The 13,849-nt window shown below is 49.7% G+C and overlaps 2 protein-coding genes across 2 annotated transcripts; both read right to left on the reverse strand.

Moving 5' to 3' along the window:
* Positions 1-5,583: 5,583 nt before the first annotated feature.
* MBLAC1 (metallo-beta-lactamase domain containing 1) lies at positions 5,584-7,142 on the reverse strand. The gene is made up of 2 exons (XM_012474697.2): positions 7,043-7,142; positions 5,584-6,742 (listed from the first exon to the last, which is right to left on the reverse strand). The coding sequence occupies exon 2, from the start codon at positions 6,712-6,714 to the stop codon at positions 5,914-5,916; it is 801 nt and encodes a 266-aa protein (XP_012330120.2). The 5' UTR covers positions 6,715-6,742; positions 7,043-7,142; the 3' UTR covers positions 5,584-5,913.
* A 1,016-nt stretch (positions 7,143-8,158) lies between these two features.
* Positions 8,159-13,575, reverse strand: CNPY4 (canopy FGF signaling regulator 4). Its single transcript, XM_012474699.3, has 6 exons — positions 13,346-13,575; positions 10,770-10,896; positions 10,574-10,670; positions 10,245-10,367; positions 9,176-9,293; positions 8,159-9,082 (listed from the first exon to the last, which is right to left on the reverse strand). Exons 1-6 carry the CDS (start codon positions 13,485-13,487, stop codon positions 8,934-8,936), a joined length of 756 nt encoding a protein of 251 aa, XP_012330122.1. The 5' UTR covers positions 13,488-13,575; the 3' UTR covers positions 8,159-8,933.
* Between the last annotated feature and the right edge of the window lie 274 nt (positions 13,576-13,849).

Consider the following 13,849-nt stretch of genomic DNA (forward strand, 5'->3'; position numbering starts at 1 on the left):
AATATACCAAAAAGTAAAGAGCATCAACATAATGAAGAATTTACATCAACTAATGGGCAAAACAGCCAGCTAGCATCAAATGGCAGTATTAAACTCACATATATTATTATTAATCCTAAATTTAAATCGACTACATCCCCCAATCAAAAGATACAGACAGACAAATTGGCATCACCACCAGGCCTGCTTTACAAGAGCTTTTTTTTTTTTTTTTTTTTGAGACGGAGTTTTGCTCTTGTTACCCAGACTGGACTGCAATGGCACGATCTCGGCTCACCACAACCTCCGCCTCCTGGGTTCAGGCAATTTTCCTGCCTCAGCCTCCTAAGTAGCTGGGATTACAGGCACGCGCCACTATGCCCAGCTAATTTTTTGTATTTTTAGTAGAGACGGGGTTTCACCATGTTGACCAGGATGGTCTTGATCTCTTGACCTCGTGATCCACCCGCCTCGGCCTCCCAAAGTGCTGGGATTACAGGCGTGAGCCACCGCGCCCAGCCCACAGGAGCTTCTGAAAGAAGCACTACAAACAGAAAGGAACAACCAATATCAGTTATCCCCAAAACTTACCAAAACGTAAAGAGTATCTCTATAATGAAGAATCTACATCAACTAATGGGCAAAATAGCCAGCTTAAATGACAATATTGAACTCACAAATATTAACATTAATTCTAAATTTAAATGGATTAAATGCCCCAATCAAAGACACAGGCAGGTAAACTGAATAAAAAGTCAAAACCCATCGGTACTCTGTATCCAGATCTATTTCACAAGCAATGACATACAAAGACTCAAAACAAAGGGATGGAGGAAGATTCACCAATTAAATGGAGAGCAAAAAAAACAAAACAAAACAGGAGATGTAGCTTTCGTCTTTCACAAAATAGACTTTAATAGTAACAAAGACTAAAAGAAAAAAAGAAGGACATTACATAATGGTAAAACGATCAATGCAACAACAGGAGTCAATGATCATAAATATATATGCACCCAATACAGGAGCACCCAGATACATAAGACAAGTTCTTAATGACTTATAAAGAGACCTGGACTCCCGCACAATAATTGCAGGAGATTTTGACACCACATTGTTAATAGTTGACGGATCAAAGACATAGAAAATTAATAGGGACAGCTATGATTTGAACGTAGACCTGGAATAAGTAAACTTAGTGAATATTTATAGAATTCTTCACCCTAGGTCCACAGAACATACATTTTTCTCAATATCATATTACACCTATTTTGAAAGTGACTATATAATTGGAAGTAAATCACTCTTCAGCATTTGCATAGCATTTCACAGACTTAAATGAAATATTGGTTTGCTGTTTATTTTTTTCCCTTATTCCTTCCTGTCTCCATTGTTAAGCACAATTATCGGCATAAAAGAGGTTTTTAATACCTATTTTTAGATTGCATTCCAGCCTGGGCAATAGAGCAAGAATCCTGTTCTCTCTCCCCCTTTTTCTTTCTCTTTCTTTCTTAAAAAAAAAAAACAAGTTAGTACAATTTTATTTTGGTGCAAAAAAATTTTGAAATCTCTGCATAATACACATTTTCTATGAGCTTTTTGAAGACTTCTCATATATATATATATATATATATATATATATGCACATCTCTCTTTCTGTCTCTGAGTCTATTAGATATAAACCGTTATTATGATTTGAGACATTTTTTGTTCTCAATGCTTTTCATGCATTGGACAAATACACTACAAGATCTGACTTTCAGTTAACTGTGTGTAACAGTTAATTTCCTAGTCCCCCAGCCTGTGGGTCTCTTTCTCACAGCTTCACATGTAGTCCCAGAACAGAGAGAAAGAAAGGGCAGTGTCACAGGGAAGTGGGGGAGGCAGGGAGCTGAGTGCTTGGAGTTGCATGAGGCGGGTGTTTCTTCTCGTGAACACCCACAAAGCTGGGATAAAATGTTTCCCTTCTGTGGCCTGCTGTAAAAAAACAAAAACAAAAAAAAAAAACAACAAAGACATTAAGATTTATGTTACTGCCAGGCGCGGTGGTGACTCACGCCTGTAATCCCAGCTCTTTGGGAGGCCAAGGCGGGTGGATCACGACGTCAAGAGATCAAGACCATCCTGGCCAACATGGTGAAACCCCATCTCTACTAAAACTATAAAAAATTAGCCGGGTGTGGTGGCACACACCTGTGGTCCCAGCTACTCAGGAGGCTGAGGCAGAAGAATCGCTTGAACCCAGGAGGCAGAGGTTGCAGTGAGCCGAGATTGCACCACTACACTCCAGCCTGGTGACAGAGCGAGACTCTGTATAAAAAAAAAGATTTATATTACTATTACTGATTTTATCTTTTAAGAAAAGGAGGGACCAGGTGCAGAAGCAGAACACGAAGGTAGACATGGAATATGACCACTGAAGCGCAGCATCACATAGAGACAATTAAGCACCCCAGATGTCTGTGGGTCTCCCTAACAGCTGTCACGCTTACAACAAGAGCTTGGAGAAGCGGAGTTTTCTCCTAACTCCCCTGAGGAAGGGGACGTCTCAGACGTCTTGGACGTCTCCCTCCCTAGCTGGCTAAACAGTGGGCGCTTTCCCAGCACTAGTGCTGCCCCACAGCTGAGGCGCCCTCCAGCAGCCTTTATGCAGGCGTGACAGTTTTGCCTTAGGATCACTTTGTTCACAATGTCACCTCAGTTCCATGCTCCATAACCCAATAATCAATAGTAAGATTAAAAGGTTACCTTGAGTATATATATTTCTTGATTACATATGATTAACTATGTGATTATTCATGATTATATATAGGAATAACTATGTAACTATATCTGTAATTCTTTTCTAGTTCTGTATTCATATGGGAACAGGCTGAGACTTCAGACCCTTGCTCGGCACTTAAGGGGTCTCCCACAGGGTCTCCCACCCACAGGTAACACTTTCCCAACTCTCCCTTTGATCTGTGCATTTATGCGGCTTTTCCCTTTGTGGTCTATCCATCTTCTCTGGCATCTCTCTCTCTTTTTGGCCCATTGTGCAAGAAATCCCCAGGACCTCAGGGATCCAATTTCATTAGCTACTCCCTAAAGAGACAGCGCCTCTGTCTCTTTCTTCTGTGTGCAGACAAGCTCCTTGTTCTACGTCTAGGATGGAGATGGTGGAGGCAGGGTTGGCAACAGTGGAGATAAGAGGGAAAAGGGGGATTTAGGCCCAAAGAATGAAGGGTTTGTCAGGGATGGGGAGGGCTGGAGACCAGGGAATTGGAGGCAAGCCTAGACTCCCCCCTGGTGGCAAGGGGAGGATGTGCAGGTGCACCAATGAGGACCAGGAGACAGATGCGAGTTATTCTTTGCAGGATTTACCAAAACCCATAGACATACAGTTTTTGGGGTGTTTTGTTGTTGTTGTTGCTGCTGTTTTAGATGGAGTCTCCCTCTATCGTCCATGCTAGAATCCAGGGGCACAACTGGCTCTCTGCAACCTCAACCTCCCGGATTCAAGTGATTCTCCTTCCTCAGTCTCCCAAGTAACTGGGATTACAGGTGCGTGCCACTACGCCCGGCTAATTTTTTATTTTCAGTAGAGATGGGGTTTCACCATGTTGGTCAGGCTGGTCTCAAACTCCTGACATCAAGTGACCCACCTGCCTCGTCCTCCTAATGTGCTGGGATTATAGGCGTGAGCCAGCACGCCTAACCACAGACATATAGTTTTAAACAAGAGAGGGGACCTGCAGATGTATATGGCAGTGGCTTAGACACTAGGCTTTGGGTCAGAGGCCATGTAAGACAATCGGAACACCTGCCAGAGACCTGCCAGTGAGAGAAGGACTATGTTTGGTGAATCAAAACCTTCTCCTAGGCTGGGCAGGTTGACTCACTCCTGTAATCCCAGCACTTTGAGAGGCCAAAGCAAGAGAATCACTTGAGCCCAGGCAACATAGTAAGACCCCATCTCTATAAAAAATAAACTAGCCAGGCATGGTGGCTCATGCTTATAATCCCAGCACTTTGGGAGGCCGAGACAGGCGGATCACCTGAGGTTGGGAGTTTGAGACCAGCCTGACAAACATGGAGAAATCCTGTCTCTACTAAAAATACAAAATTAACCGGGTATTGTGGTGCATGCCTATAATCCCAGCTACTTGGGAGGCTGAGGCAGGAGAATCTCTTGAAACTGGGAGATGGCTGGGCGTGGTGGCGCATGCCTGTAGCCCCAGCTACTCAGGAGGCTGAAGTGGGAGGATCGCTCAAGCCCAGGAGTTCGGGGCTGTGGTGCGCTATGCCAATTGGGTGTTCGCACTAAGTTCAGCATCAATATGGTGACCTCCCTGGAGCAGGGAACCACCAGGTTGCCTAAGGAGGGGTGAACCGGCCCAGGTCAGAAACAGAGCAGGTCAAAACTCCCGTGCTGATCAGTAGTGGGATCGCGCCTGTGAATAGTCACTGCACGCCAGCCTGGGCAAACACAGCAAGACCCCATCTCTAAAAAAAAGGAAAAAAAAAAAAAAACTGGGAGATGGAGGTTGCAGTGAGCTGAGATCCCGCCATTGCACTCCAGCCTGGGCAAGAAGAGCGAAACTCCATCTCAAATAAAAAGAAAAGAAGAACCACATGTCCCTTTTGCATTGGTCGATTGGAAATCAATCTATTATTCAATGCAGGAGCTGCCTCAGAATGCCACGTAGAGGTAAAGTCCACCTCTGCAGCGAGATTGCCTGAGTTGGAATCTCTGCTCTGTCAGTTACTTTTTGCCAATAACTTCCAGGGTTTTGATCTGTTGCCCATGCTGGAGTGCAGTGGTGCAATCACAGTTCCCTGTAGTCTCCAACTCCTAAGCTGAAGTGATTCTTCTGCCTCAGCCTCCCAAATAGTTGGGACTGCAGGCGGAGTCCACCAAGCCCAACTAATTTTTTTTTAGAGATGGGATCTCACTATGTTGCCCAGGCTTGTCTCAAACTCCTGACCTCAAGCAATCCTCCTTCTGGAGCCTCCCAAAGCTCTGGGATTACAGACATGAGCCACCTCGCCCAGCCACCAATTATTATTTATGTCATCTCTGATGACTTAAGGTGAAGTCACTTAACCACTCAGCACTTCAGTTTTTTCTTATTTGTGAAAAGGGATAATAGGCCCGGTGTGGTGGCTCAATGCGGACGGATCACCTGAGGTCAGGAGTTCAAGACCAGCCTGGCCAACTGGCAAAACTCTGTCTCCACTAAAAGGAAAAAAAAAAAAGGCTGAGGCAGGAGAATCGCTTGAACCCGGGAGGCGAATGCCTGGGAAATGACCTCCAGCCTGGCCATGTCAGACAGCATCCTCCCAGGCCTGCTCATTGTCAGCAACAAGGCGGACTTGCTCCTTTCCTTCATCTGCCCCACCCGAGTGCTCCTGGGGTCCAAAGACCTTTGCGGATGCCTGGGAGTCCCAAGAACGAGACTCAGTCAGAAAAAAGGAAAGAAAGAAAAAGAAAAGAAAGGTAGGAAGGAAGGAAGATTCTTCTGAGAACAACAACAAAATAGAGGCAGGCAATTGGCTAAAGTGTGCCCCTTGCTGAAGCTGGCAATTACCATGTTTGCACAATTATCACTGTCAATACTTCACATTTACACTAGGGCACTATGATTTTCAATGCAGTTTCCATTTTTATTTTGGAGGCCCCTCGGGGGAACCCTCTCCCATTTTACTGAGGCCCAGGGAGGATGCACAGGGGCTGAGCCCGTCCTTTGATCTTAGTTTGGTTGCAGAGACAGGCAGTATCTCTGACGACGTGATGGCAGTGTCAAGTGCACTCTGTCCTCACTAGAAACCTGGCCTCTTGGAAGGGCTGGAAGCTACCACCCTTGACTGCTCTGACTGGCCGACCGCGTACTCTGTCTCCAGCAGCTCCTCGCTGAAGGGCTTCCCCATCAAGAAGCCAGTCTCTCTCGGGGCTGATCAGTGCAGAGAGGGCTCCTCATCTCCGACCACTGGCTCCTGCTGGCAGTTCCCTTCACCCTCAGTCTCGAGCTGCGAGGCTTCCCTGAGCACTCGAAAGGGGGGCCCGTGACCAGGTACGACCACGTCAGCAGCGACCAGGACCCTCTTCCGGCTCCGCTCCTGGGCTGCGGGGTCTTCACTCAGCGCCTGCCACGAATCCTCATCCCCATCTCGCTCAAACACATCCCCCGCCACCACCACGGTGCCCAGAGCCGTGCCAGCCACCACCACGCTCACGTCGCGCTGGCCCCCATGGCCCGGCGTGGCCCACACCTCGAGCCCCGGGCCCAGGCGCAAGGGCCGCCCCTCACCCAGCCCGTGGGGCAGGTAGCGGCCTCCGGGGAGGCAGAAGTCGTGCGAGACCAGCAGAGCCGCGCCTGGGAACAGCCCCAAGTTCCCGATGTGATCCGAGTGCCCGTGGGTCCCCACCACCAGAGTCACGTCTCCCGGGACCACGCCCTGCCCCGCCAGCGCCCCCAGTAGCGCCTCCTGAGCCCAGGGGCCCCCGGTGTCCACCAGGATGGGGCCACGGGCCGCCTCCTCCAGGGCGGCCTCCGCGCCGCCACCCCCGCGCGGGGACTCTCCGTGGCTGGATGCCGGACCCCAGGTCTGGGGCAGAACAAGGGTCACGGAGCCGTCGGCGCGCACGGCGTCGTCCATCCCCTCGGGCTCCGCGTAGCCCTGCAGCAGAACCACCACGGAGTAGGGGTCGCCGGGCACCAACAGAGGGGACGCCCCGCGCAGCGGCTCGGTCCGCATGAGGCTGCTCTTGGCAAGGAGGGACGGGCTGAGGAGAAAGGAAATGGAGCAGTGGGCGACCGTGCGGTCCCTCCGCTGCCCTCCATCCCCGCCCGGTCCCAACACTGCCCCTAAGCCTTGGTTCTCTGCCACCTGCCTCCCATTAAGTTGGTATCACCCTCGACCCCTGCCCAAGATGGTATCGCCCAGCCTCCCTTCCCATGTGGGCCCGCCCCTCCCTTAGCGTCCTCGGCCCCCGCCACCGTTCCTCTCGCGGTAGGTCCTCTCCCGTCACCCTCCAAAGGCTATTCTTTGTATTTCCCTCACTCGAACCCTAGCCGCGCTCTACGTTGGGCCTCTACCTAGTCTTGCCTCACTCGAGGAAAGCGCAGAAATCGAAAACGCGCGTGGGAGTTTGTCTTCTGCGAGCTCCCGTGCGCCCAGCTATGGCGGCCGAAGTCGCTCCGCGGCGTTGGCTGTAGTTCCGGCGCCTCCTTCGCTGTGTGCCAGAGGAGGCTGCCTGGACTCCGGCCCCTTGGCGGTTCCCCGCCCCGCGACCCCAGCAGCTTCCTTGGGCTCACAATTATGAAGCGCCATTAGCTCTGAGGTAGAGTCTTGCTTTGTTGCCCAGGCTGGAGTGCAGTGGCACAATCGGAACTCACTGCAGCTTCGACCCCCTGGGCTCATGTGATCCTCCCGCCTCAGCCTCCTAAGTAGCTGGGACAAACGCACACCACCAAGCCCAGCTAAGCTTTATATTTCTTCTTTCTCTTCTTCTTTCTTTTTTCTTCTTTCCTTCCTTCCTTTTTATTTCTTTTCTTCTCTTTCTCTCTCTCTCTCTCTCTTTTTTTTTTTTTGTAGAGACTGTTGCCGGGACTGGTCTGAAACTCCTGGGTTCCAACGATTCTCCAGCCTTGGTCTCCCAAAGTGCTGGGATTACATGTGGGAGCCACTGCGTCTGGTATTTTTTTCCTTTTGAGACAAAGTCTTGCCCTGTCCCCCAGGCTGGAGTGCAGGGGCGCCATCATAGCTTGCTCCAGACTTGAACCCCTTAGTTCAAGCAATCCTCCCACTTCGGCTTCCCGAAGTACTGGGAATACAGACATGCATGCCCTTCTAGTTTTTTTTTGTTTTGTTTTTTCGAGACAGGAGTCTTGCTCTTGTCGCCTAGGCTGTAGTGCAATGGCGCGATCTCGGCTCACTGCAACCTCCACCTCCCAGGTTCAAGTGATTCTCCTGCCTCAGCCTCCCAAGTAGCTGGGATTACATGCACATGCACCACCATGCCCGGCTAACTTTTTAACTTTTTGTATTTTTAGTAGAGAAGGGTTTCATGTTGGTCGGCTTGTCTTGAATTCCCAACCTCAGGTGATCCGCTTGCTTCGGCCTCCCAAAGTGCTGGGATTACAGGCATGAGCCACCGCGCCTGCAGCTTTTGTGTGTGTGTGCACGCGTGCGTGTGCATGTGGGTGTGCATATTTATAGAGATGGGGTTTCATTATGTTGCCCAGGCTGTAGCTTGAGCTTAACAAGACAGTGGCCATTCTGGGTGCTGCCTCATCTACCAGCTAGCTATAATGTGTGCCTTGCTGTTGTTTGAAACTTTGGGTCCAGGTAGTTTTTAGGAAAAAAAAAAAATTTAATAGCGATATAGAAAATTTAGCACCTATGAAACTATATGGCAGGCTCTCAGTGACATTGATCTGAAGTAGACCAAGTATCTACCCCACCTAACTTATCAGCAACTCCAGGCCATCACCCAGTGTCCCATTTCTCCTTCACGGTTTGCTGGTGTGTAGCCTCCTCGATGCAGGCAATATATATGGATTGTAGAGAATGTCCATTCTGGCCTCTTGCTTGGAAGGGTCTAAAAACAGACCTTATGGAGGTAAGTGACTTTCCCAAAGCCCACAGCGCCAGTTCTGCTGGTGACCTCTGGGTTGGGGTGGGGAGCAGTTAAAGGGAAAAGCTTTCAGTACTGTCAGCACACACACCTGCCAGTTAAGGGGCTGGATGGAGTTCATCTGTAAGTGCAGGACCTCCACCCCCACACCCTCCATCCCGGCAAGCCATGCCATGCTGCTTCACCAGGATCTTGCCTGAGGTTAGATGGGAGAGAACAGCTACAAGCTTGGGTGGAGTCACTCACAAACATTCCCTGAAAGCTGTGAGCTGGGAGAGCGCAGACTTCAGAGGGCTCTCCATGATCCCTTCCCCTCTTGGGGGCTCAAAGGCAAGGGTCAAAGTTCTTCTCGGTCACGTTTGGGGTGGCCTCCTGTCTTGATCATCTTGTCTCCCCCTTCCTCTTCCTCCTCCTCTTCCTCTTCCCCTTCTGTTTTCTCTTCCTCATCTGTGATCTCCTTTCCAGTCCATGTTTCCTGTAGACATGCTAGATTGGATGAGGGAAAACAATTTAGGTATTAGTCCTGGAGGCAGGGGAGGCTGTGGCTTGGCAGGAGAGAAGCTCAACCCCCACGCTTACCGGTTTCAGCAGCTGGGAGCACATGACCTTCACAGAGAAAATTTTGTAGGGGCTGCTCCTGATGGCGGAAGTACCAGTCTCCCACAACGTCTTCAAACTCCTCCAGCATGGTCTCACACTGGGCAAGTAGAAGGGCCAGAAGAGAATCTGCTCTGGATGGATTTGGAATCCCTCCTGTCTGCTCCCCATTCCCTGTTCTAGCTGCTCAACCTGACTGATTTTGGAGAGGCAGGTAGTCAGGACGCTAAGCTTGGCCAACTGGATGTGTGATCCTCATCCATTCAACAAACATTTAGCAGCACTTACTCTGCCAAGTAGGTTATTAAACTCTTGAGTTTCAGCTCCTTGTCTGTAATATATGTATGGTAATTGCACCTACCACCTCAGGTTGTTGTGAGGGTAAAATGAGGCAGCAGATGCAAAGTATGTGGTCCAGAGTCTGGGACACAGTAACTGCTCAATAAGTGATTGTGGATACTATTAGCAACCATGATTACTAATAAAATTTTCCTTAAATTTTAAAATTATTATTATTTTTTATAGAGAAGGGTCTCTTTTGTTGCACAGGCTGGTCTCGAACTCTAGCCTCAAGCAATCCTTCTACCTGACTCGCAAAGTGCTAGCATTACAGCTGTGAGTCATCACATCTAGCTCATTATGATTTCTTTTCTCGCCCAGGCTGGAGTGCAGTGGTGCGATCTTGGCTTACTGCAACCTCCACTTCCTGGGTTCAAGCAATTCTGCCTCAGCCTCCCTAGTAGCTGGGATTACAGGCACGCACCAGCATGCCTGGCTAATTTTTGTATTTTTTTGTAGAGACGGGGTTTCGCCATGTTGGCCAGGGTGGTCTCAACTTTCTGACCTTAGGTGATTCACCCGCCTCAGCCTCCCAAACTGCTGGGATTACAGGTGTGAGCTACCATGTCCAGCTGCTCCTGGAACCACTTTAATCAATGGCACAGTCCTCACTCTCCCCGCTTCCCCCTGCTCAGAGGTAGACATCCCCTACAGTCAAACCCTAACCTAGCTCCCCTCTCACCTCCCTGGATGGTGCAGTACCTTATCCTACCTGCTTCTTGAGGTATGTGACCTCCACACTGGGTTCGTCCCACAGCTCCAAAGGGATCCCCAGATCCACCTTCACCCCCTTCTGCACTAGGCCTTTCAGCGTTGCCATGGTCTGACTCTGACCCTGAGAAATTAAGAATTTGGTATCAGCCCAGCCCACCACCCCAACCCTCCCTTCCCCTTTTTGCCATTTCAGTTTTGTCAACTGCTGGAGATTGAGGGGTGAGTTCCATGATGGTGAGATGATGGGCAGATAACCTCTGGAGGACCTCAGGGAATACAGATATTTGTTTCTGAGAAGTGAGGTCCTGCCCTGGGGAAGGGTCTGACCTTGGCATATCTCAGTGAGCCCTTGCGCTCAGCGTGAACACTGTAGTCCAGGATCCGCTCACATAAATTCTCCAAGGCCTCTTCTAGCCTTGTCTCTCTGTGGAAAGAGGGCAAACAAAGATTCCTTGGATGCTTTTAGGAACTCCCAGGGCTCCTTTGGAGGTTGGAAGGTGGAGGAGCATGGAGAAGGACTCACGACACGCTGTAAGGCACATGTTTCTTCCTCTTGCCTGTGTCCAGCACCTGCCCCAGCTCCAGCACCTCTCGAGATTGGCGAGTTCGACTCAGCTCCGCCTGTAGCTCTGTGCTCAGCAGCTTACACACTGGCAGGGAGGAGAAACATCCGGGGGAGGTGAAAGACAGACAAACACATCAGCCATTCATTCGGCAGATGACCTGAGGCAGCAGAGGCAGCAGAACATTCAAGTGCAGACTTGAGCCAAACTGGTTGGGTTGGAATCCTGGCTCAGCCATTTAGCAGCTGTGTGACAATCTTGCTGCTTGCTGTGCCTCTATTTCTTCATCTCTAAAATGGGATAATAGGCCAGGCACGGTGGCTCATGCCTGTAATCCCAGCGCTTTGGGAGGCTGAGGTGGGTGGATCACTTGAGTTCAAGACCAGCTCGGCCAACATGGTGAAACCCCATCTCTGCTAAAAATACAAAAACTAGCCAGGTGTGGTGGTGCACACCTGTAATCCCAGCTACTCAGGAGACTGAGGCAGGAGAATCACTTGAACCCAGCAGGCGGAGGTTGCAGTGAGCTGAGATCCTGCCACTGCACTCCAGCCTGGGCAATAGAGGGAGACTGTCTCAAAAAAAGTAAAATATGTTAAAAATAAATAAATAAAATGGGATAATAATAGTATGTCCCTCAAAGGGGTGTGATGAGGATTAAATAAATCAACAGATATAGGCCAGGTGTGGTAGCTCACGCCTGTAATCCCAGAACTTTGGGAGACCAAGGTGGGCGGATCATTTGAGGTCAGGAGTTCGAGACCTACCTGGGCAACATGGTGAAACCCCATCTCTACTAAAAATATAAAAATTAGCCAAGTGTGATGGCAGGCGCCTGTAATCCCAGCTACTTGGGAGGCTGAGGCAGGAGAATCACTTGGACCCAGGAGGTTGCAGTGAGCTGAGATTTTGCCACTGCATTCCAGCCTGGGTAACAGCATACGACTCTGTCTCAAGAATAAAATGCTGGGCACGGCAGCTCACGCCTGTCATCCCAGCACTTTGGGAGGCCAAGGTGGCTGGATCACAAGGTCAGGAGTTCAAGACCAGCCTGGCCAAGATGGTAAAACTCCCTCTCTACTAAAAATACAAAATAAATTAGTTGGTGTGGTGGCAGATGCCTGTAATCCCAGCTACTCAGGAGGCTGAGGCAGAATTGCTTGAACCTGGGAGGCAGAGGTTGCAGTGAGCCAAGATGGCACCATTTGCACTCCAGCCTGGGTGACAGAGTGAGACTCTATCTAAAAAAAAATATATATATATATATACACACACACACACACACACACATATGTATATATAAATAAAATGGAATAATATGTCCCTCATAGGAGTGTGATGAGGATTAAATAAATCAACATATATAAAGGCTGGCGCATAGTGAGCACTGTGTAAGTATTCACTGTTATCCTGCAGTTATTGAGCTCCTTCTGTATGCACACTAACAATATAGATAGCAGTAAGACCTATTATCTCTATCTACGGGTCTCTGTCAGTGTAGTTGGGACAGAAAAACCTAGGATGACAAGATATGGTGAAGCTGGTCCTGAACTCATGGGCTCAAGTGTTCCTCCCACCTTGGCCTTCCAAAGTGCTGGGATTACAGATGTGAGCCACTGTGTGCAGCCCCGTTGGCTGTATTCTGATCAAAGGCCTGCAGAGGTTTTAAAGCAAGGACTGATACAATTAGGTGATTAAGTCTGTGTTTAAAAAGACTGACGGTTCAGGGGAGAAGAGTGAGACACGGAGGTGAAAAGAGACAGATGAGGACCAAGTCATGAGAGTATCATGACCACCTTTCATGACTTTACCTTCCTTCCCTCAAGAATCCAGGGAAGAAACGTAAAGTCAGGAGGGCAGCAAACTAGGGGATCAGGGCCAGCTCTGAAGTGCCCCCTTTCTCAACTGGGCCCCACACTAGTGCAGCTACGGAAAGTGCTGCTTGCTGAAAAATCCACATAGTACACACCGTCTGCAAAGTCTCACCCGGATGGGGAACCTCTCCTAGTTGTGTGGCCTCCTGTTGTTTTTGAGCTTGAAGGGCAGAATTACTCACCCTCAAAGCCCCTCGGGGGGCGTGGGGCCTGTAATTTGGGAGCGTCTATGCTAGGGTGGGGCAGCAGATGTCCACAAGGCGTGAGCCTCACACACAGCTCTTGCAGCCTCTGCAGATTAAGGTCTGGTGACGGGAAACACGCACTGAAGATGCTCTAAAGTTGGCAGTCCAGGGCCGATGGTCCCTGAACTACAATTCCCACAATCCATTGGGGGGGGGGGGCGGGGGGGTCCAATCCAGCCAAAAAAATGCAGGCTCTCTTTGAATGCCTCCTGGGAAGTGCAGTGCCATAGCTTTGAGGTGGCACTACACGTTTGCTTCCTTGACCCCATCTATCCAAATTCAGCCAAGCTCCACCAGAACCTCCCTCAATCTTTCAAGGAGTTCAGGTGACCCACCCAATACAGTCCAGGAGGTCCGGCCTAGAAGAAGGAGGTGTGTGGCCGGGCGATGCCAACAGGGGCTACCCCCTTCAGATACCTTCGCATTTGCTGGGCAAACGTTCTGTGTCATCGTCCTCCTCTTTCGGCTTCCCAGCCCAAGCCCCGTGCACGGCCAAAAGGAAAAGCAATAGTCCCAACCGCATAGGTCCCATGACAAAACGCCGTCCACAAACAACCATCGCTTGCCTTCAAACCAACTTCGGGAAGGCAGTGGGTCTTTTAAATGTCCAGGCGGCTGGCGGCAACCTTAAATCCAGCCTGGCAAGGTCGGCGCATGAGCAGAATCAGCTCGATAGGGGGCGGGGCCTCATTGCACTGAGTTTCCCCGCCTCCGTTTTGTGGCGCCTCTTGAAGGTCCTGGCAGCCGGGTAGTGAATGAATAATTTGCAGTAATTCAACCAAGAGGGAATGCTTTTTATATGTAGACGTTTAAACAAAATTTTAAAATATAATTTCATTCCGTGAGTCCAGAGGACGTATTCTGCCACGGGGAAGGGGTACTGATTTGCACTTCCGCTCTGCCAGGACCTGCTCCCAGGAG

This window comes from Aotus nancymaae, unplaced genomic scaffold, assembly GCF_030222135.1.
Source record: "Aotus nancymaae isolate 86718 unplaced genomic scaffold, 86718_ANA_hifiasm-v0.15.2.pri h1tg000015l_0, whole genome shotgun sequence".
Classification (NCBI taxonomy): domain Eukaryota; kingdom Metazoa; phylum Chordata; class Mammalia; order Primates; family Aotidae; genus Aotus; species Aotus nancymaae.

What these genes read in the sequence shown, in the direction of transcription:
- MBLAC1 (XM_012474697.2), bottom strand. Translation starts at nt 6,714, where the DNA reads ATGCGGACCGAGCCGCTGCGCGGGGCGTCCCCTCTGTTGGTGCCCGGC.
- CNPY4 (XM_012474699.3), bottom strand. Translation starts at nt 13,487, where the DNA reads ATGGTTGTTTGTGGACGGCGTTTTGTCATGGGACCTATGCGGTTGGGA. An exon ending in TTTGCCCAGCAAATGCGAAG is followed by an intron (nt 10,897 to 13,345) that starts GTATCTGAAGGG and finishes CCTCCCTGCCAG; the next exon opens with TGTGTAAGCTGCTGAGCACA. An exon ending in TCACATACCTCAAGAAGCAG is followed by an intron (nt 9,294 to 10,244) that starts GTAGGATAAGGT and finishes CTACTTGCCCAG; the next exon opens with TGTGAGACCATGCTGGAGGA.